Below are 23,847 nucleotides of genomic sequence, written 5' to 3' on the forward strand. Positions count from 1 at the left end.
ATTGTTATTTCTTCTTGCTGAATTGCCCCTTTTATTAGTATGTAGTGGCCTTCTTTGTCTCTCAAAACATCCCTGCATTTGAAGTCTATTTTATCTGAGATTAATATTGCTACACCTGCTTTCTTTTGGCTGTAGCTTGCATGAAATATTTTTTTCCATCCTTTCACTTTCAGTTTCTTTGTGTCCCTGTGTCTAAGATGAGTCTCTTGTATGCAACATATTGATGGTTCATTTTTTTGGATCCATTCTGCGAATCTATATCTTTTAATTGGGGAGTTTAATCCATTTACATTCAATGTTAAAACCGTGAAGGCATTTCTTGAATCGGCCATCTTATCCTTTGGATTATGTTTGCCATATTTTTCCCTCTCTCTATTAATATCCTTTATTGTACCCATACGGAATCTCTTTAGTACTGAACCTTTCTCCAGGTCTCTCTGTCCTGTCTTTGTTTCTCTGTCTGTAGGGCTCCCTTTAGTATCTCCAGTAGGGCAGGTCTCTTGCTAGCAAATTCTCTCAGCATTTCTTTGTCTGTGAAAAATTTAAGCTCTCCCTCAAATTTGAAGGAGAGCTTTGCTGGATAAAGTATTCTTGGCTGGAAATTCCTCTCACTCAGAATTTTAAATATATCGTGCCACTGCCTTCTTGCCTCCATGGTGGCTGCTGAGTAGTCACTACTTAGTCTTATGCTGTTTCCTTTGTATGTGGTGAATTGCTTTTCTCTTGCTGCTTTCAGAACTTGCTCCTTCTCTTCTATGTTTGACAGTGTGATCAGTATATGTCTCGGAGTGGGTTTTTTTTGGATTTATTCTATTTGGAGTTCGCTGAGCATTTATGATTTGTGTATTTATGTTGTTTAGAAGATTTGGGAAGTTTTCCCCAACAATTTCTTTGAATACTCTTCCTAGACCTTTACCCTTTTCTTCCCCTTCTGGGACACCAATGAGTCTTATATTCGGACGTTTCATATTATCTATCATATCCCTGAGGTCCATTTCGAGTTTTTCAATTTTTTTCCCCATTCTTTCTTTTATGCTTTCATTTTCCATTCTGTCATCTTCCAGGTCACTGATTCGTTGTTCAACTTCCTCTAGTCTTGTACTATGAGTGTCCAGAATCTTTTTAATTTGGTCAACAGTTTCTTTAATTTCCATAAGATCATCCATTTTTTATTTAGTCTTGCAATGTCTTCTTTATGCTCTTCTAGGGTCTTCTTGATTTCCTTCATATCCCGTACTATGGTCTCATTGTTCATCTTTAGTTCTTTGAGTAGCTGCTCTAGGTGCTGTGTCTCTTCTGGTCTTTTGATTTGGGTGCTTGGGCTTGGGTTATCCATATCGTCTGGTTTTTTCATATGCTTTATAATTTTCTGTTGTTTTTGGCCTCGTGGCATTTGCTGAACTTGATAGGGTTCTTTTAGGGTTTGTAGACCAGTTGAAGTCCTTATCTCTAATTTATCAGATCTACAGCTTCGTGGAGTACACTTTCTCTAACTAACCAGCAGGTGGCGTCCACGAGCCACCTGTTCTCCACAAGCCAGATCTCCCCTGCTTAGCCTTTTTGGTGAGTGGGGGAGTGAGTCTTGTGGGGCCCAATTGGTGTACCAAGCTTGCGTGTGTAGTTGGTGTTGCCTGCCCTGTATGTGGGGCGTGTTTCTGGGCAGTCGGGGAGGGGGGGTGGCCCTAACAATCAAATCTCCCTGATGACCCTAGAGTTTTAAAGCTGCTGCAATAGTCTAATCCTTCAGTTCAGTCCTGCCACAGTTTGTCTCTGCCACTGACCCACAAGTCTTTGGTATTGGCGTATGGCTCCTGAGACTTGCAAGTGGGCCCCTCTTCCAGGCTGTGCACCCCGGGTCCTCTGTTGAGGGATGACTGTGCTATGTCACAGGTGAGTGCCGTCCCCCCAGGGCAGTTCTGGGCTGCTGGGCTGTGCTGGGAGGCTCCCAGTCTGCTCAAATGATGGCTGAATGGGGCTCTGTTAATTCACACTGCTCCCCCTTCCCAGCTCTGGGACAGTCAGCTGAGGTTGCAGGGAAGGCTAATGTCCACGCCCAGTTTTGTGGTGTGTGCCTGTTATTTGAAGCACTTCCATCACACTGGGTTGTCTGGGGCAGCTCTGGGCTATGGGGCTGGCGATGGGCAGGAGTGTTTCCTGTCCACCAGGATGGTGGCTGTGAGCGGACACCCCCCTTTTCTTGGGAAGTTGTGTTGTTTAGTGAATTTTCTCAGCCACTGGATTATTGCCTTTTGTCTCAGAGCTCTCTTAGTTCTGCTCTTGACTTGACGTGCCCAAATTGCAATTCTTTGAAGCTTTCTGTATTGAGCTTCTTAGAGTAATTGTTTTAGAAAAAGCAAAAAGGATTTAAAAAAAAAAAAAAAAAAAAAAAACGGCCCTCCTCAGAGATCTAATGGGTTATTGAAATGCTAATAGACAAAGCAACCAGGGCCATTAAGGAAAGGTGCACAGGGCATAGAGATCAGCCTTGCTTCGGGATTTGCATATGCGCCTCAAGGCCTGATCTCCGCCCTTCCCCTTTCTGTGTTCACCAGAACTCCAAAAATCCTCTGCTTTTATTTTGGAGTTTTTCGTGTTGTTTTTTTTCTATGCCTGTCTCCTCTCTGCTGGGCTGGCTGCTCTCAGAGTCTCTGGTGTCTGGTCTCAGTCTATCTATGGTTGGAGTTTGAATCAGTAGAATGAGTTTCCGATAAGAGCAGCCACTGCAATTCTCCCTTCTCCTTTCCGGAGCTGACAGCCCCTCCTCCCCCGGGACTGAGCCTGGCAGGGAGGGGCGCGGGTCCCCTGGCCGCAAAAACTTACAGATTTCGCTGATCTCAGCAGTTCCACGTTTTCATGAGTGTTGTATGAAGTATGCCCAAAGACAGATTGCTCTGTGGTGTCCAGTCCACGCAGTTCCTGGCTTTTTACCTACTTTCCTGGAGGAGTAACTAAAACATACAGCTCACCAGTCTGCCATCTTGCCCCGCCTCCCTTAATCTTTTAACTGGAGTCCTTTATGAGAGGATAAAGGACAGAAAAGGCTGAGGGAGCTTAGAGAGAAAAGTCCTGGAGAAGCTAAGAGAGGACCCACAGAGGAAGCCACTGGAACCAGTAGCTGAAAGCAACTGAACCCGGAAAGAAGGACCAGCAGGCACTGACGATGTGCCTTCGCATGTGACAGAGGTGTCCAAGGTGCTGGCGACCTTTCTTCAGAAAAGGTATTGTTCTGCTATACCTTGAGTTGGACAATTTCACAGCCCAAGAACTGTAAATTTTAAGATAATAAATTCCCATTGTAAAAGCCAACCCATTTCTGGTATATTGTATTCCAACAATTTTAGCAAAGTGAAACAGTTAATACAAAATATTACTTTGATACATTAAAAAAATTAACAGAAAAAAGCAGAGCTGCCTTTGTATTTGTATGTGTGCTTGTGTAATCCTGGATTCCCACCTCCTCTGTGTCTTCTCTTCCCATGATTCTGTAAATGACTGACCTAGGATATTTCCCTCATTTTTCTGATTAGGAGACTGGGGTCTGAAAAAAATTAAGTCAAACAATAAGAGAAGCCAGGACTAAAACTCAGGTCAGCAATGTAATTCAACGTATATTTGTTGGGTATGTCACTCGCTGCCTCCCAGTATCCTCTGCCCTAAAGCATTGGACATTTCTAGCTGCCTGGCTAGCAAGGAAGCATAAAGCTGTCCAAAGAGCAAAGGCTGGAGGTACTGCTGTTGCCTCAAGCTCCTATACCCCAGGGAGGCTTTTGGTTGGAAACTTTCTTTTGTTTATTTTACAAAACCAAAACCAGGCCTAGAGTCAAGGTCTTCTCATGCTCCAAAGGATGCTCTCTGCAACCTGTTTCTGAACAGAATACAAATTTCATTACCTCCTTTTGGTCTTCCCTCCTCTTAACTACATGCCAATGGATCTTTCCCACACAAGAATATTCCATTTGCCAGCTTTTCTTCCTTTCTCCCCATGGTGGTCACCATCTGTAGATCTTTACAATATACATAATAGGGTCCACACTTGGTTTTAATTGGCTGCCTCAGTTTCCCATGATTCCCTGGACACAAACACCTTGGCTCTGTGGATAAACAGAAAATTATCTCCATTTTTAGCTCCTAGCAGTCCCCGGAACACTCATTCCACCAGGTGTCTCCTGAACCTCTTGTCTTAAATCCAATCAGCTGGGCTCCTTTTAGGCAACTCATTGATTTTTCAAGGCATTTATCATGTCTGTTTTATTGGCACTAAAGTGGGTTGTTAGGTTCTTAGCATCAACATTTTCATTGAGGAAGAATTCCTACACCCTCACCCTCAAGGCATTAATCCAGAACTGCTGGACATCTAAAAAGTAATCCGTGTTCAGATGGAGCATGGTCAGGTCTACCGTCTTTTTAGCGTGGATACCAATAAGACCCTAGCCCAAAATCTACCCAAGTTTTCTATATTAAATGGTGATAAGTAAAACACTGGAGAACAATAAAAGTTGATGTCTTTCTCTGTTGCTGCTGCTACTACTGCTGCTGAGGAACACGTTCCCTTGAGGGATCCATTATCCATTCAGCAATTACCTGGCAGGCATTGAGCATCTTGGGACAGTAATTTCCATCTCTGGAGATATACTAGTTGAAAGCAGTACCTGAGTGGATGGGTACTATGGTGGTTTGGAGCTGCATGTACCCCAGAAAAACAGGTTTTTAAGCTTAATCCATTCCTGGGGATGAGAACCTATTGTAAGTAGGACCTTTTGATGAGGTCACATCAGTTAAGGTGTGGCCCAGGGTGGGTCTTAATCCTATTACTGGAGTCCTATATAAGCAGAATAAAACAGACAGATGGGGGAAAGCCACAGGAAGCAAGAAACTGAAATTCAGAGAGACTCAGAAGAAAACAGAGAGGCCAGGAGAGGACACCCTGTGCACTGCTAAGAGATGGAGGAGGAGCCAAAGACCAACGATTGCCACAGCGAGCCCTGGAATGCCAATTTTCAGGAAGAAAGCATTACCTTGATTATGCCTTGATTTGGACTTTTTCTCTTAGCCTCAAAATGGAGAGCTAAAAAGTTCCCATTGTTTAAGCCATGGCAAGGTATTTGCTTGAGCAGCCATGGAAAATTAAAGCAGAAATGTAAAATAAGGATGACCATTTGGACTCAAAATCTCTTGAGTGCTTCTTGCACAACATCCTCCCACACCCCCATCATCCTTCTAGAGTGAAAAGACCACTGAACTGGGGACAGGTGACAGTCTGACCTTGGTGCCTAATATCTGGTAATCATGAGGGAGTCATTTAATGACTAAGAAACTCCATTTCCTCATCTGTATAATAAAGGAGTTGGACTACATCATTGTAAGATTTCTTCATATCTAGAAATTCTATGATTACATGAAGTACCAGACAGCATCAATAATCCAAAGTGGGGAAAAGTGGAAGGCCTCCTGGACCACAGAGCCTAGGAGAGAGAGAAGATGGCAAAGTCGCCACCTGAAAGCCAGAGGTCATCACTTCAAACATCAATTCTATTTCTAGGCTACATTAATTATTTAAAGATTATAAAAGAATCATGGGTCCCAGTTATGGAACTAAAAATGAGCAGATTCTGCATAAAATTCTGTATTTTATGATTGTGATTGTGAATGATAAATTATAACTCAAAAAAGAAAGACTACAAAGGAAGGCTCTTGTGGGATCAGAAAAGCAATTCATTTTAGTCCTACCTGATGTGTGACATGGTCATATATTTTCAGAGTTGCACAGGTAAATCCCTAAACTGCTTTTGGGAAATTTAAATAATACTAATATTATCTTGTTTATGTTTTCCACCTTATATTTTTCACAGTGTTCTCTTAGGCATTAGCTCATTTGATCATGATAATTCCCCCACAGCAGTCTGGAAAAAGTCCAATGATGTGCCAAGTCATATGTGTAGAGAGTAGCAGGGAACTCCTAAGGGTTTCTGTCAGGGGCAGAGAGAGAGAGATCTTAAATGCAATACTTTCCAACCTCAAACGGGCTCCCAGTCAAAGGATTCATGAAATTTTCAAACCCAAATTTGTTATCTGGTTTCTGCTAAACTCACCATCTCCATCCTGATATACTACCTTCCTCCTCCAAAACTCTTCCCTTCCCTCTACCTACTTCCCCATCTTCTGGTGTTACTTTAAAAGTTACCTAGGGAAATTGCAAAACTGTCAGGGAAATGAAAGTAATAATAATAGTACCCTATTGAGTTAAACTACTGGAAACGCACCAAATACAATGTATTATTTTAGACACTTACCTTTTACCATGTGATGCTCCTGTTGACTAGAATGCCTGGAAAGTTCTTAGCTATTCTTGGAGCCTGAGAGCCTGAGCACAAGCATTACTCTGAAACCTTTGAGGTTTCCTACACTGAGCTGACCACTCCCTCTTCCTCTTGAGGCCAGAGTGTCCCACCTTCTGTAGGTTTCCTTTTACTGCAACTGCCTTATTTGTTTTATGTTTTTTTTTCCCCCACTGGACTGGGCTCTTTTATAGCAGGCACCATATCTGTTTCATTTCTGTACACCCAATGCTTAGCAGTGGCAGGCACAGAGTAAACAATCAACAACAAATATACCCTGAATTGAACTGAGATATGGGTCATATAATAATTTAAAAGGTACTACAAAATCGACCCGACATAGGGTTAATGCTTAAAAAAAGATAAGACTCACTAACCTAGCTGGCTAACTAAATATACTTCAACTCAGGTTTTAACAAGTAGTTTATCTTAAATGAAAAATTTCACATTTCTAAGTTGCCCATACTTAGGGGATGATTTCTCTTCCATTTTACATTAATTTCTGCCCTATTTTAAGGGAATATTAAAAACCCACCTCTTGTCTTTAGCTTAGTCTAAGCAAATAAAATTATGATACTTCTTGATAAGGATGAGATGGATATCTGAAGAAGAATTTGACATAGGCAATCAAAAAACTCCTGGGAAGAAGCAAATATGTATAACAGAGCAACTTCATATCACTTAAATTTTACCTCTGCAGTTTACAGAACATTAAAATCTGATCTAATGGCTTGAAATATCAGTATATTTTAAGTGTCTATATCTTAAATAGGACAAAAGTAATCAATGGATTAAAACATGCAGCTTAGAAATATGTTTAGGAAAAAAAATCACACACAATTTGCTCTTTTGGGCTCTTACCAGTTAAAGGTAAGTTCTTGCAGTTTGGGTAATTAGCCACTGCTATTTTTTTTCTTTGATTAGAAACCTAATACAAAAAATTGGATAATACAAAAAACTTACTGAAATTCTTGATATTCTGAACTTTAAAAAATTCATGTCACAAAGGATAGATTCCAAATATGTCTTTCCAAAGAGAACAAAATCTGTAAGCATTTTACAAATCTCACTTGGTTCAGGCATGATCAGTACGTTACTGCATAACCAAGATAATGATAAATTTAACACTGAATATAAAATAATATTATACAATCACAATTAGGATTAGTAACAGCATATCAGTGAAAGGCTTTTAAGACACCAACAAAATTAAGCGTAAAAATTCTAGTATTTTGACAGTAGCATTTGAAAAGTGTTTAATATTCTTACGTAGTTTTAAAAATATATGCTTTCTACTCTATTATGAAACAAATGCTTTATCCAGAACACAATTTATTATTAGAAATAAGTAAATGTTTAAAAGACATTCTGTCAATTGAAAAAAAAAAAAACATGTTAAAATAGCAGGTTTCCATGCCAAGTTAAACAAAATATTTTCTCCTTGACAAGCTGCTTACATTTAAATGAAAACAGGGCAAATTGGTCAATAATATGGATTAGATATAATAAAAAGGACCTTAGATCAGGTTAATACAAGGATCAGAAAGCAGTTAACTTCAATTAAGACTGCCCAATTGTTTAGCAAGCTTTCAAATATAGCAAATAAATTAATCTGTTTGAAATGAAAGTGCCTTTTGACCTATGAGTAACTTTCACTAGCAGCAATCACAGCAAAGCAAGAATCTACTGAAGCAAGGCAAAGCCCTCAAATCAAACAAATGGTATTAGTAATCAAAAAGCATTTGCAAAACATATTTCCTTGGTTAGTAGCAGGGGGTTCTGAAGCAAACACCACCTACAGCTCCTCTTACACTTTGATATATTGCAGTATAGGGGTGAACACACATTTCTCTCACCCACAAACTTGGGTATTTTGCTTTTAACAATAGGACATTTTCATTTCTGTATTATCTTGTGAAAAAGACCAGTCATAATACTATTAAGAATGCATGTCTTTCACTTAAACTCCTCTATTATCCACTTATGTTTGACTTGTACTGGGATTTAAGAATGCCTCTTTATTCAGACAAGTAATATGTCATCATTTTGTTCAGCTAACAGGCCTGACAGCCCTGTCTCCTTGAGTTAAGAACAGTAGATCTCTATTTCGTATACTGGTGACAAAAGCTGGCAGAATAAATGAGAATTACCAATTGGTGGTAAAGGTTTTTAATCCTAAAGGATCCAGATTTCTTTTTACTTTAGCCTTGATTATTCCATTTGGTAAGATGATTTTTTTTTTAATAAAAGTGACCTTATCTATATGCCCCAATAATTTACTTAAATGCCATTCTTAAGTATTTTTAACAAATTACATCACTGTTCACTTTCTCTTATCTTTTTGATCCTTTTTACTACTTATCATCGTCTTTATTTGAAACAGATTTTTAACAGATAATCTTGATCGTTACAACATCTTACTTGCATTTGATTCAAATAATTCTTAAAAACAGCTTAAAAAGCCGTTTGGAATAACATCAAGCTTGCCATCAATCAAATGAAAAAATTCCGCTGGCGGTTGTATAAACATCAGATCAAGTCTGATGTCTTCAAGGATTTCAGAGTGAACCATAAAAAACTCCATTAACTTCTGACAAAGAATGCAAATTAATCACAACATGGGGTGAAATGAAATTAAAGGCTCTTTTCTAATCAATGACAAGGCAGGATGAAATATTTGTTACTCTCTCTGCACTCAGACTGCCTAGGATGTTTGCACTTCCCTTGCAAAGCCCCAAATGTAAGGTGTGAGTACAGATTCACCCACAATTGCTGTTTAGCCCTCCCCCCTACAGCTATCTGCTTACAAGTCGTGGAGATTCACAAAACACACTAATCATCCGAATCTCAGGTGCATCCAATTTGTTATTCACACTCTCCCAAGCCAGTGAAAAGCCTGGCGCAGACAGATGCACCAGGAACCCTAAATGACAGTTTTGGCCTCCGGAAGTACGATCACTACAGTAAAATCTAGTACAGCCTCCAGGTGAAATGTCTGGAGCTCCATATGGAGCAGGGAAAATTAACAACAAGATGAAAATCACTGCAGCAGCGGGGAGTAGGAATTTTTTTTTTTAAATGAAATTTAAAGATGAAGAAAGAGAAGTAATAAATTAATGGGGTGTGAAAACATTCAAAGCTTTACAATACCAGGGGCGCTATTTGCTCAGATTTTTTCCCTCTTTTTAACTTCAGGTCATTTTGATGTAATTTATTAACCAAGATCAGGAATTGTAGCCAAAAGAAGAAAAACATTTTTATAGATGCAAAAGTATTTTAAATACATTTGTATCTGTATTATCTTCACTTTCTTGTGGCATCTCACTTATCAAATTTCCAAATGCCAGAATTGGCACATCCCCTGAGAAGTTTCCTTAATGGATTTCCTATCATCCTAATGCAGTGCACTACTGTTAAGTTTGAATGAAGGATGATGATTTTTAGCAGGCAATCCTTTTCATTTTTCCTAAATTATGGTGTCATTAAACAAGCCATTGTCCACCATCATGTTTTTTAAGTCAACTGAATTTGGAGCTACATGGTTAACTACACACAGCTCCAGTCCTTGCGCAGACCTGCACATTTTTCCAGACTACTATTAAAGCTAAAGCGTTCAAGAAATTGAGACACTGTTTGCAAGATGTTTAAAATTTTTATTATTCCACTGTGGTTTATGCTCCACAGGCACCCAGAATTTAATGACACTGGGGTCAGTGAGAGCTCTGGGGCCCTCGGGATCCTCCTGTCACTCTGCTAAACACATGGTAAGAAAAGCAGAAGGGCTCTAGGGAATGGTCTTGTCATCATCTACAATTGCACAACCCTCCCATGCTCAGCATTTCTCATATATACAAGAGGCCTCCCCAGGGCAGAGAAGGCAAACTAGGAGAAGGGGTTGGTGGGTCTGAGAGGGAAGGTGAGCATGATACAAATAGCCAAGCAAATTAAGAATACACAGAGCCAGTTAAGTGGTCTAGTTGCCTGCAAGTCCTACCCCTAACTGGAGCCATTTCTCCCTGAGGTAAGATGCTACACCTCTCCGAGCCTTAGTTTGCTCACCTGGAGGCTGAAAAGAATAGTCTGAGCAGGCAGGATGTAAAGCTGAGTCAGAAAACAGAAATGAAAATGCTTTGGAGCGCTATGTGGTAAAAGTGCTAGATGAATCCAAGACATCACTGTTCTTCCTATTATAAGCCCTAATAATAAGATTGTGCATTTGTAATGGCGCTTAATCCTTTTTTCCTCTATAATGTCCTAAACTGCATGCCAAGGAGACTGCAATCATAAGGCCTAAAAGGAAACTAAAAGGAAACTTTCCTAAAGGAAAGATAATGCTTTCAAATAACAAATAAAAATCCAACCCACAAAACAATCAAATCCATACAGAATGATTATCTCAACAAAAACCCAGCCCTTTAACCTCTATGTTGGCCCCAGGCCACTGACTCTCCTTAATATCTTCCCAACACTCCTCCCTCATATGTACCCCACCAGATATCCACTGTGTCACTGGTGGGAAGAGGAGCTGCTAATGATGCTGTCAGCAGCACTGATGTTGGGCTGGGTGAAGGATGAATCTTGAAGATAGCTTCTCCTCCCGGCTTTTCTCTCTGCTCATTTTGTGCCCTGCTCCAGTTGCAGCTGGAAGATTGCTGAGAACATCTTTTTCCAAAGGTTCCCTTCAGCTGACAGAAATTCTGATTTGTGTGGCAGCCCAACATTAGGGCCAGTGGAGTTGCCCTTTGTATTTTTCCAAGTGGTTTCATATCCATAATTTCATTTGATTTGCACATCTCCGCTAATCAAATAGGAAAGGTAGGTATCAGGATCCTCATTTTAGAGATGAGGAAACTGACACCTCGAGGAGTCACCAAGCAAGAATTAAGGTCTGAGGTGACCAGAGAGTTTGTGGGAAAACTGGGTTCTAATTCCAATCTTCTGGCTCCTGGTCCAGAGCTCTTTCCAATAAACCACTCTCCTCAACTTGCCACCAGTGAAGAGAGCTCAGATCTGGTGCTCTGATTTGATTTTTGAGCATCAATGCCCTAGTACTCTCCCCAGTTCTGGATGCAGAAGGGATTCAAAACTATGTGACCCGAAGGATACATGAATGGCTTCCATGTCCTCAAGGACCAGACCAGTGTGTGAGAATTAGGATGGAGCAGCCCTCAGCTCAGTGAATAGAACACTGATCCGACACTAAGGTTGCTTTGAAAAGTAGTGAGTTTCCCGCCACTGGAGGTGTTTAAGCAAAGCATGGAGGTTTGCTTTTCAGGGATATCACGGAGAGGTTTGATTCAATGATGGCTGAGATCCCTTCCAAACCTGAGAGTCTATGATTCACTCTTGCCTATTCCACTTGGGATGTCAATGGAACCAAACCAGCTGCAGTTCAACAGTGAGCAAATTAGCCATTCTGCTTGTTCAATGAGAGAAGGCCTACCTCACAGAGTGGCTGGGAGTTCAGGTGAGATAATATGGCTAAAGAGAAGGTGTTATTTCATAACCCAGCCTTTGTTATATTATAAAAACATACATTTTTTAAAGTGTTGTTTTTTTTTTTTTTCAGGGCGGGGGGTGGGTGGGGGTGGAGGGCTTTTATAAAGTATCTTTTCCAAACCCTCAGTCTATAGTACAAAGTCTGTAAGATAAATGCTAAGTGCACTAAAAATTTTGACTCTAGCAATGAAGCACAACGAGCTCTTGTTGAAAGATCTGGAAAATAGGCCTTATGGTATCAAAGCAGCTTCTGTTTGAAAAATCTCAATTTGGTGACAATATCTATCAGGATTCAAAGAAAACAGTTTTTCCCCCGTTCTGGCATAAAGGTTAGTGCTAACTAGGGAGTTCAGCACATTAGAAATGTCCAACTTCCACTTGACTGATCAATTAAATGTGTACTTAGACATTCAGGAAAACAACATTGCAAAAGGTGTACAGACTTTTCCCAAATGTGACTGTAGCCTTCAAATGCTTCATTTGTCAAATGCAATGACAATCTGTTTCTTAGATTATCATTCACCAAATATCACTGATTAATTACTCCAGAGATTAGGAATCTCAAGAATATGGCTACATTCTTAATCTCTGGCATTTTTATTAGATGGCTTACAAGTTTTCTAAGACTTGTTTGAGAGACCTATTATATAGATCTCAAAATTGGAGTTTACTTAGTTGGCCAAATGGTGTATTGCATAAAAATCACTGACAGAATAAGAGGCTTACCAAGATAAATATTCTAATGAGCCGTAAATCCTGAAAATTTGATTTTAATTTGATGGGCTACCTAGAGCTAAACAACAAGGCTATGTACACTAAAATCTCACCAAATGCAAGCATGCATGCCAAGCTATTATATTTTAGATTTTCTCTTTAAGGAAAAGAATATGTTTACAAAAAGAAATCTATAAATTTGAAACCCAAGACCGATACTCTTGAACTCAACAACTTAGACAATTTCTCTTCCACTCATATAATGGCTTTAACTGTAAAAGGGAAAGGATACAGAAGACTTTTCAGTGAGTGAAGGGTCTTTAAATGTCCACATGAGTGTCAGGAGAATTTGCTTAAAACAGCTTATAAAGATGGTAGAATAAGCTCCATCCTATTATTCAATAACCGTGTTTGTGATGCATCTGCATAATCTAACTATGCATAAATTAGTATGTGTAATACAACAGTTATTTGCATAATAATAGCAAGTTAATAGATGCTTAAAGAGCAGAGACCAACACCACCTTTAAATCAGACATGCCTCTAGGCAGTTTGGCCTGTACAGACCAAGATGTCAGAAAAACAGTAGGCAACGACTAAAGGAAAACAGTCAAATCATTCATTTTTCATGTCCCTAGACATTTCACATATCCCTCCAACCTCACACTAGGGAATCATTTTCAAACCACAAAATACATTTTAAGGGCTAGAATACTTCTATAATAAAAATCTTAAAGAAATTATAAAGATCATAGTCAGCAATGCTAGAAAAACTGACAGTTTGTTTTCTTAGAAATGTGGATAGGAGGAAGGAAAATTTCTGAAAATAATACGTGGCAAATCACACCCTCATAAAATTAGAGGCCCATTTTATTTGCTTAGCAAAAATAATGACCTAGATTAGATTTTTTTTTTATCTTCCATTTTAATTCTTTAATTCAAATAATTTTAACTGAATCTAAAAGCTCAAAGACTGTATCAAGAAATGGATGTGCTTCTCCTCCAACCTCAACATGAGCACACAGTACTGGGCCAGGATAAGGAAAAACATCCCCAATGTCACATAAAGGAAGAACATGATAATCGCTTTCAACCTTTAAGAAAGAGGAAAAAACCTGGAGTTTAAAAAAAATAAAAAAATCAATAGAGACTTCTAAATGATTTCTTTAAGATATCACTTTTCAATTTAACAGGACAGATTTATTTGTATGTGACTCAAATGTTCACAATTGCTCCCTGAACCTTCATACATAGGAATGAATGTCACAGTGGCAAACGGCAGTAATGAACAATCTTACCTGAGGATATGGAAACCTCCCAAGAGCAAGCTGGGAAAGGAAATAATATTTGTCTAGTTACAGATTTGCATGCAGGGCAGATCTCCTTAAGACAGACAAGTACTAAATTTCAGAATTTTATCCAGCAAAAAAACAAGGCTCATAATCTGAAATGCATGAACTAAATTATTGCTGTAATTACATTAAGAGCTGTATTTAGAATGGACATGATTTCAATGGACATCGCATCCTTGATAAAACATTCTAATTTTAACAATTAAAAATTACACTTATCTAGTTTCTCTTAGGAATATTCTCAGCTCTATGGGCATTACACACATTTAGAAGTGAGCAACAGTTTCTTCTAGACAGAGATATAAAACTATAAGAAATTATGGGCTTTTCCAACTATAAAATGGGAACACCTAATTGTTCCTAGTCCAGAGTACTGTAAAGTTTTCTGTTACAAGCACATCCCAGGATCTGAGAGGCCACATTATGAAGGTGAAAATTTTAAACTATTTTCATCCATTTGTTAGTTAGATGAAAAGATCGATGACTAGTGGGAAAATGCTCACTTCAAGAATGTGAAGTCAGAATTGTGGGTCTAAGTTTGAAATTGGGAACGTGAATTCTTAGAGCTTCTTGTTTATCCTGATTTGTAAACTGCATGTGTTTCTGGACCAGTTACTTAATTTTTGTCTTTGGATCCTTACCCGTAAAAACAAAATGATTGAACCAGGAATAGGCTTGGTATAAAGTAATAAGACCAGATTTAACAGTAAGCCAAACACAGACAAAACTTACAGAAAACAGTGGCAAAATTTGCAATTTCATAATGCGGACTATTCCTCAGTCCTGAAACCCTCTATATGTGCTTTTAACTACTTTCACAATGGAATTGCGATGTTGGGAACTTTAAAGCTGAAATGGATTTAAAAGACCATCAATCCACTTTATAGATTAGAACCCCAGAATCCCACTAAAGGAGTTCCCACATGGTTAATGTGGTAATACAGGGAATGTATCCAAGACTTACAATTTAATCCAGTGTTCTTTCCAGCATATCCCACTAACTTTTCAGATCTTGAGTTGTGCATTCATTCCAAAGACAATGACACTGCCCCAACTATTTTTGAACTCCTCTTTTGAAATTATGTTTAGAATCATTTCAAATAACAGAAGAATATCTACTTCATTTTATTAGAATTACATTTTATTTTGGACTTAAAATTATACCTCATAGGTTGTTAATCATGTAAATTATTTGTGGACTAAGGTTTAAATGGCCTATGGGTATCACCAAAACCCACAGGCACCTTCAAGGGATAAAGATTTTGCCACTTAGTAAGGATAGATATGAAGGTTCTGAGGTTAATTTTGAAAGTTCTAAGCTCAACTGGGCAAAAGCAATTTAAAGAACTAAACTATATGACCTTGTAAGGTGACTACCTTGAGAGGGCCAACATTCATTTGGATGTGTGTGTGTGTGTGTGTGTGTGTGTGTATGTTTATATCTGCTTTGTATACCTGGTAAGTTTCATTACCTTGTACTTGTGCTTTGAATACTCAGTGTTCATTGATTTTCAAGACATAAAGTTAAACTATCATTATTTCATTTATTTTGTAATCTATCCAAGTATAAATAGCAAAAATACCACAAGACTGGGTGAAAGAAAGAGAGTGAGGACGTTAACCAAACTCTCACAGTTTTGTGTCATTACTTTTGATGTCTATGTACTGTTATTAACCTAGGAAGAGGAAGGATTTAGCTTTCCAATCCACTGCCTCTACCCCGCTTCCATTCAATACAAGCTGTAAGTCTGCCTACATTTTATAATACAGTAAGTTTTTTGCCAATGAATTGATTGGACAATGATATTGACTCAGGAGGCCTATCGTGGCAGTAACTGGTGGATGAGGGGTCTGGACCATTCAGTACTGACTGGGCAGACAGTGACAGCTCACCAAAAGCTGTTGCCTATCATCACACTGACCTATTAGAAAACCATCAAGAGGAGGGTCTCTCACCTCAACAGGCTAGCAGTTTAAGAACTACTAGAAAACATCAGAACATTCTATCTCAAGTCTTTCTTCAGGTTTTTGGTCATTTATGAGGGTGCATGTTTGAATATGTCATTGTGGAAGAATTCTGAACTACATGGCTTACTGGTGAAGAAATGTGTCCACCCCATATATGGTTAAAATCTAAATTTCCTGGCAGGTTGTCAACAGTGGACATTGGTGCTTGGGACTTAAAGAATTAAGCAATGATAAATGGAAGGCTTAGAAAAAAGGGATGGAATAAAGTGAAAAATGTGAATTCTTCCCACTTTAACATTGCCTCAAATTCTCAAGTCATCATTGTTCTACTTTGGAGACGCCAGGCTACAGCATCCTTGGGAATGTATACTTATTTACTTGGCCCACTCTGTCACAACTGGTACGAGGTAAATAAGGATGGCTGATGTCATTCACTTACTCTGTAAGATACTGCCATGCAGGAGAACTGACAGAAAATTTGGTGTAGGCTTAGACTGCTGGGGGCCTCTAATCAACCTACTTGGGGACAGGTGGCAGTACTTGAACTTGTGAACTCATCATTCTGGGATTGACTTTGCTTTCTGTGTACTCTCCCGGCATCCTGTGGGACTTCAATTCTACCTGTCAACTATGCTCCTGGGAGGACTGCTTCTAAGGTATCTTGCAGGTCTGATCTTTCTGGAGTTAGAGGACAGAGAACAGTTCCTTGTCTTTGACTGGTACATACCACTGCCACAGCAGCACAACCACCACCTCCTGGCTCAGAAGGCTACCACTGTGCTACTCCAGCAGCAGACCAGGGATTCCAATTCTGTAGCAGTGAAAAGAGGCAGTGGCACTGAATGCCGTCAGTTTAAAGACATTGGAAAGGGAGCTGCCTTTTCCTTCTGGGTCTCATGCAGTTCTAGTGCTTATGTCTTGTGGTATTTGTTCTAGTGCTTATGTCTAGTGCTATTAGTCTTGCGGCATAGTAGAAGGAAATAAATAGTTAGGTCTTAGAACCCTTTTATCAAGTTCTATTAAGACAAGGTGAAAAAGGAAAAGGGCTCTTAGCAGATATGGCTACATAAAGAAGAAGTTCCTCAGGAGGTTATCAAAAGTCAAAATAAATACTGAAGCCTTATGGGGAAGCAGGAGCACACATGCTATGTGTGACTATTCTGAAGACAGACAAACCGGGGCCATTCTGTATCTTTTACCCCTTAGTAGGGTATTAATCTACTTTCATTTCCCCAGTTTTTATTGTCAAGGTATTATAAATTAGGAAACTTACAAAAGAGAGTGTGTAATCTTCTCTGAAATGGCCTGCAGATATGTCACTGTACTAAATGTGTTTCAGATTTAATGAAGCTTTAATGTCCTTTTTAATTTTGCCTGTTTCTGTATCACCAGGGGTCGGGCAAGGCAATCAGCACTCAAGAGGGTGGTTTGGTTTAAAACTAGGAAAAAACTCATTTGCTTATGAGTTGCACTGTATTTTCTTAATTAAATTTACTGAGTAAAATGGTTTAAGTTCAGCCAACCAATGACCTTTGTATGTAGATTTAGATTTATAAATAGGTTAACAGTTAAAGTAAAGAAAAAAAAAAAGAATTGCAACAAAGCAAACAGATTAGGGCTAAGCCAATAGATATCTTTGCTTTCTTTATCATCTTTACAAAGGAAGCATTTAAACAGAGACAGCCTAAGTCCAGTTTAAAAAAAAGTATATTGAAAAACGCGGACACACTAAGCTCTAGCAATTCATCAAATGACTCTCACATTCTTTTCACTCCCAGGAGGGGAGAAGCTCACACTGTAAAAGATTTCGAAAAGCGTTATTCATTTTGAGGAGGCTGGGGTGAAAATGGGAGGAGAGAGAAGATTCTATTTAATGTTAAATAAAAAAGTGCATTTTAATTCCAAATATTTAAGGTTCAACAAACTGCTGGGCAATTTACTATGTAAAAGGCAGAAAAAGAAGGTTCTGAAAACATTTAACCAGTTGGGAGTACATTTAAATAACAGTAAACCACTAACATTTCACTGTAAAACTAGGACTGTTCCTTAGTGCCATCTTATTGATCTTTGATTTCTTGAACCACAATTGATGAAATGCTCTTGGGTTAGCAGTATTTAAATATGTAGGATTTCATAATTTAGATAAATATATATATATTTGTAATAATAACTGCCAAGTCATAAAAATTACATGATGGAAACCTTTGTATTTTAACAAAAGTTAGGACAGAAGGTATTTATTTACAAAACAATAAAAAATGGCTTCTGTTGATAATAAGTTATTGTCACAGAGTGATAAATGATAAAGAGAAAACATACACTGTAGCCAGAAAACAAGCTCTGGACAAAAACTCAGGACATGTTTTTGGTGATCAAGTCTCCTACTGAGAACTATCAACAACGTTGTGGGAGTAGTTTAAAATTTACAGTTATACTGAAGAGCACTGGATTTTTTTTTATTCTTAATTTAGACACATTCTATGTTTCTCAGCATAACTGCAAATTGAAAATAAGCATTTTCAATATAGCCAGTGATCTAGCTGAAGGAGGACGTTATAGTATGAAATGTTCTAGAATTTGTTCTTAATTACCTTGTGCACATTTTACACAATTAAATTTCCATTTAAGGATTTTGCATTTAGATTGTACACTGCAGTTAAACCTAATATAGAAACGCAGCAGCCACTTTGGAACACTCAGACACAAGGAAACGTTAAAAAATCAGACTTAACTACTAGCTTACATAAAATTCCCTAGGTGAGATTTCATCCCAAGACCAATTTACACAGCCCCAGAAAGAGAGTTTTAAATCATCTGAAACTATGCTGGTGAAAAACCATAATAAATGTTAAATACCTCAAAATCTACCCTAAGATTTTACTTTTCTTCCCATGTATCAATTTCACTGCCCTCTTACTGAATGGTTTAAAAAAAAATCCAAAGGATATAACAGCAATCTACTAGTGTTAAAGTGCTTCCAAGGTTAAACTGACAACAAAGAACAGAGAAACACAAAGCGTCTTGAAGTAGGGTTTCAATTAAATGTGGAGGATTTAGTAATGCAGGACCAAAAAAAAAAAAAAGAGTTACAAATTAATTTAATCTTCTGCCTATAGTTTGCAGCTGCACTCCAAAGTGTCTAGGGCTTAAGAACAAAGCCTTGAAAGGCCTCGGAGTGAGGAAAGCTTCAATTTTTAATGTATAACGCCATTAGCTGATAACTTGTGGAATCTGCAACCCCTGCAGAGGGGCATAAGTGCGAGTAACAGAGACTGATGAAGTGACATATTTGCTCATGTCTAGAACTATGAGGAAGAGGGTTATTACTAACACCATCAGGCCCAACAGAAATATGCCCTAATAACCTTTGGGACCCTCCACATTATCAGTTCACACTACATCAAATATATTAAAATCAAAACCTAATTCACTTTAATTAAAGACAATTAGTTTGTTTTACTATTATTGTTTAACTTGTATGCTATTATAATACATTGCAAATTAAAGACGGGATATAAATTTAACAAAACATCAAACTGTGTATACCTTTGCATCTATGCTTGGTAAAATTAGTTTATCACTGATGTCTAAGAAAATTCAAGGACTCCATTGTTAAGAGTGATGTAGACACATATCACTCTAAAAAGAATGCAGTGGAACCATGCATATATATTTTTCCTATTCAATTTATACTTACTTTCACAAAGCACTTTCCTACAAACTCTAAGGATTTCTTCAACACAAACAGAATTATGGCTCAATGGAGACTCCAGAGTATTAATTAATTTGCCCAAGGTCACACTCTAAGTTGGTGGCAAAGCTTGTTAAATTACTAGGAACTCTGGGCTCTACAGATGTTTTGGCAATGGCAAAGATCCTGTCTGCAAAGGCTCCAGAGACTTCTAGTACAGTGGGTGAACTACGGCAAATAACTCATTATGCCTGTACAAAAAGAACCAAGTGCTCCTGAGAGCTCCCAAACATCATGTTTTCTCTGAGTAGAAAGAGACTAAGTGTGACATTCCCATCCAGGAGTGCTCCTTAACATGTACCAATATTTAGAAAAGAACTACTCATCCTTACCAGAGTCCACCAATATAAAGTAAATTTATTTTAACTTAAGGAGCCCAAACACAGTAGTGCAAAGAAACAAATCAAGTAGTATCTTGTTTCTATCATTCAGAAGGTCCTGCATTCTATCCCACAGATTACTAATAATAATGGAGAAAAGACACCATTACAAATAAATGTTTCTAATAGAGTGTTTTTTTAATTAGAAATGGGCTTATTACAGTGGACACTTAAATGGGGAGAGGGCAACAGTAATTCACAAGTACAATATACTAATGCTCTTGCTTTAATTGCTTTATTTGTTTCACTGTTAAAAATGATTGCTTGCTGTAGCCTAACCATGAATGCTGAAAAGTATGATACATTGAGGTCTTAACCTGGGCAAACTGTACCTAAACTTACACTTTACTGCAGCTTAGTTCACAATCTTCACCTAATATAGGGTTATATCCCAGTGCAGCAGGAGGATAAATCATCCTGGAATATTACTCTGGCAAAGTTTAGCTGTGACTGGAGCATATGTGCTTTCGAGCCACTGAAGCAAAGGCCCATAAAATACACTAATTACTGGAAGTTATGGTCACTGAGTGATTGATAACGCTCTGCAAGGCAACTTCCTCATTTTCAGCTCCTCTGACGGGGCTCATCCGCCACATAGCAATTATTAATTCATGACCCACCCCTCAGGCACTAGTACCTTTACTTCTAATTCTCCTGCTACTAAACTACTGCTACAGCTGGACACTGTCTTTCTTCATTCTGATGGCTGGGTAAGGATGATAAAAAGTATGAGATGCTAAATGCTATTGTTTTGAATCTTTAAACCTTGCTTGGTCTTCCTAATGCTGCTGTCCAAGAACACATAATTTTCCTTACTCTCCCGTGATCTATATCACTTGCATCATTTTCTTCTTTTCCTTAAAAAGTGTGTTTGTATATATGTGTGTTAGTATATATGTGTGTGTGTGTGTGTGTGTATCAATCTGTTTGACTATACATTATACCAAAAACTGTGAATGAAGAAATTTTTGGTTGAATACAGTGGTTTAAATGCAATATACAATTTAATTAGATCATACTAAACTTGAGGCAGTTAAATGCTAAACAAACCAACAAAAAACAAAACAAAACAAAACCTCCATTCAAAAGATGCACTCTTGTAGCCCTGAAGATATTCTAATTGCTCCATGTTGATTTTCACCAGGACCTCTACTCAGAGCTATGAGTATATAACTCTCTCTCTAAAAGGCACTTGAAAATAACTGCAAAGGTCTCTTTTCAGAGCATTCTGTGCACTGAGAGGTACTTCAGTGAGACTGAATTAAAGGGAGATAAAGTTAGCAATGATGGATGAAAGCAAACATTTTATTTTTCTGATAAAAAGATGAATGTTCTTCAAATATTTTTGTACAGCTCAAAATGCAACACTGAGTGTAGTTTTCCTGTCTGGAGTCAGAGATGTTGCAACAGATGAGTATGTGGAAATCCAATCTACTTATCCTTTCAGGACTAAGCTCAAATTGTTCCTCTTATTCCTCCTCCTCCTTCAAATTCTACCCACAATTTTGTGGACAAAATTCATACCACTCCATGTACATACCATTCATTGGGTAGTATAGCATATCCTGCTGGTAACAGCTCCTGGTGTTTCATATATTTTTGTGTCTCAAATGCCATGCAAATTTTAACTTGTTTAAAGGCAAACTCTAGATCATAAACTTTTATATGTTCTCCCTGACACCAGAAATAGTAATAGGTAGTGGGTTGACAATAAGCATTTGCTTATGATAAATCTCCTGATGGTGATATCTCCTTCAACCTGGTCAACGTGGTGGTGCATGGCTTGATTGTTTCTATGCTATGATACCCAAAGCCCTCTTAATTACGCATCATGGCACAAAAAGATCAGTTGCTACCACCTTCACATATTTAAGTATTATGATTAATTTAAGCTGGTTTATTTTTTATTAAAGACTAGAGGGTTGCAAGAAGGGAAAAGAGTTAACTACCTCAAAATGCCAAAACCCATCTCATGTGCTTAATTCAGTAACCATCTGAAACCTCATAATACCCTTTTTTTTATATTTTTTTAATATGGTTTTTATACGTTTGTGTAATGCTGACCTTGTGTCCTCTGACAACAGGCAGCTTTAATTGTGACAAAAGACTCTAGAGACCTATCTCTGGAGGCCTCCATTTCTAAACCCCTCTCTGGCATCTTGCAGTTGTGGATATCTAAGAAAACACTATTGGGATACCATAGTCTACTGAGCTCAACCTAATCAACAGTTCTATTTCTAGACATTTCAAAGTCAGGGGAGTCATAATCAGGTGAGAGCAAGTTCTTTTACTGCCTATTTCTGTAAACTTTCAATGCTGTCTATTCTCACACTCTGTTGCTTCTGCTGGAACACTATCCTCCAAGTCCAACCCATCCAACAAATCTTAGATCACACACTATCACTTGCAGGAAGCTTTCTAGGGTATATTATGTTTCTAGGGATGGCATCAACAGAATCTCGCACCCCACGTGCTCTTTTGCAATATGACCTTGTTAACTCCCTCACTGAGAGTCTACTGTTGTGAGCAACAGAATGTGGTGGGAACGATCCCATGGAACTTCTGAGATTGAGTCTTAAACGATTTGCAGCCTTTGCTGTCAGCTTAGAATACCAGCCACCAAAAAAGAAGCTCAAACTAGCCACACGGAAACAGAGAGAAAGGGGTCCAAGTATCTTAGCCCTCCCCATCAAGGCACCATACATATGGGTGAAGTCATCTTGGATCCTCCCCTCTTACCTGCCACCTGACTGCAACCTCATGAGAGATTCCTGGTTAGTGCTGTAAGGAACAGCCAAGCCCTGCTTGGATTCCTGACCAAAGAATCATGAACAAATATATGGCTGTTTTAAGCCATTAATTTTGGGTAGTTTATTATGCAGTAAGAGTTAACTAAAATGCTTTCCTTGAGACTGATATCAGTCCTGACTCTTATCTGCCCAGTTCTATGTGCTTCCATTGCACTTTATCTTCCTCTCCACTAGTCAAGAAGCTTCTGAGGGCAAGGTTTGTATCCTTACTGCCAACACAGGTTGGCAATGGATAAATGTTTACTAATTAGATGGAATTCTCACCTATTCATTTCCCATTATGGTAGACATGTTGGAGATTAGGTTAATTTTTGTGTTTCTTTTTAAAATAAATTAGGCCTTGGTTTCTGAAAAATGGCCACTTGTACATTTTAAAATGTGGTAAAACTGAGCCAGCTACAGGGATAGCCCAGTTACAATCCTATGAAAAGCAGTCTTGACTGATGAGGAGGGTCACGACAAACTTGTCTTCTCCTTTATCTAATTTCCTGCTCACTTACATTTACTATTCATCTTTTCTTTCTTCAAACTACTTGATCCACTTCTTTTCTATAGCCTAATGGAAAAAGCAGACCATTATGCTATAATGTGTCAGGACACTTGACTGCTGCTGCCTGGTCCAGTCATTTAACTCTTTTATCTCAAAGGATCTCAAAGATCCCAATCTTTGATGCCTCAAATTCCTGAATTTTCAGTCATTTTCCATTAAAGTGGGGAATTTAAATGAGATAATGAATTTCAAATGGCTTTGTTAAGTGTTATCTACTTGTTAAACATTATGTTGTCACCCTTGTTAGAATGACATTATCAAGAGTATGTCGAAGGAATAGAGAGGAAGGAGCACTAGACTTCACGTCAGAAGTTCTTGGTTCTAGCCCTCTTCTGCACTGTACTAGCTATGTGCTATAATTGTGGGCATATTTCTTCCCTTCTCTGGACCCAGCTTCCTCAATGGTAAGAGAAGGTAAGAGACTGAAGTAGTCTCTTCTACTTAAAAATCTTCTAGTCTCTAATTACAAGATAATATACATAATAAAA

General features: G+C 38.3%; 1 protein-coding gene across 4 annotated transcripts in view; it reads right to left on the minus strand.

The window, feature by feature from the left end:
• The window catches only part of MAP2K5 (mitogen-activated protein kinase kinase 5), a 320,772-nt gene that overhangs the window by 78,718 nt on the left and 218,207 nt on the right, over window positions 1–23,847 (minus strand). For 3 of the 4 annotated variants that reach the window (XM_037833600.1, XM_037833603.1, XM_037833601.1), the window contains one exon: window positions 13,847–13,876. The exons of the other annotated variant lie outside the window; for it this stretch is intronic. In XM_037833600.1, coding sequence (XP_037689528.1) covers window positions 13,847–13,876 — 30 coding nt within the window. The remainder of the gene's footprint in view (window positions 1–13,846; window positions 13,877–23,847) is intronic. 4 annotated transcript variants of the gene reach the window in all.

This window comes from Choloepus didactylus, chromosome 4 (assembly GCF_015220235.1).
Source record: "Choloepus didactylus isolate mChoDid1 chromosome 4, mChoDid1.pri, whole genome shotgun sequence".
In the NCBI taxonomy this organism is placed as follows: domain Eukaryota; kingdom Metazoa; phylum Chordata; class Mammalia; order Pilosa; family Megalonychidae; genus Choloepus; species Choloepus didactylus.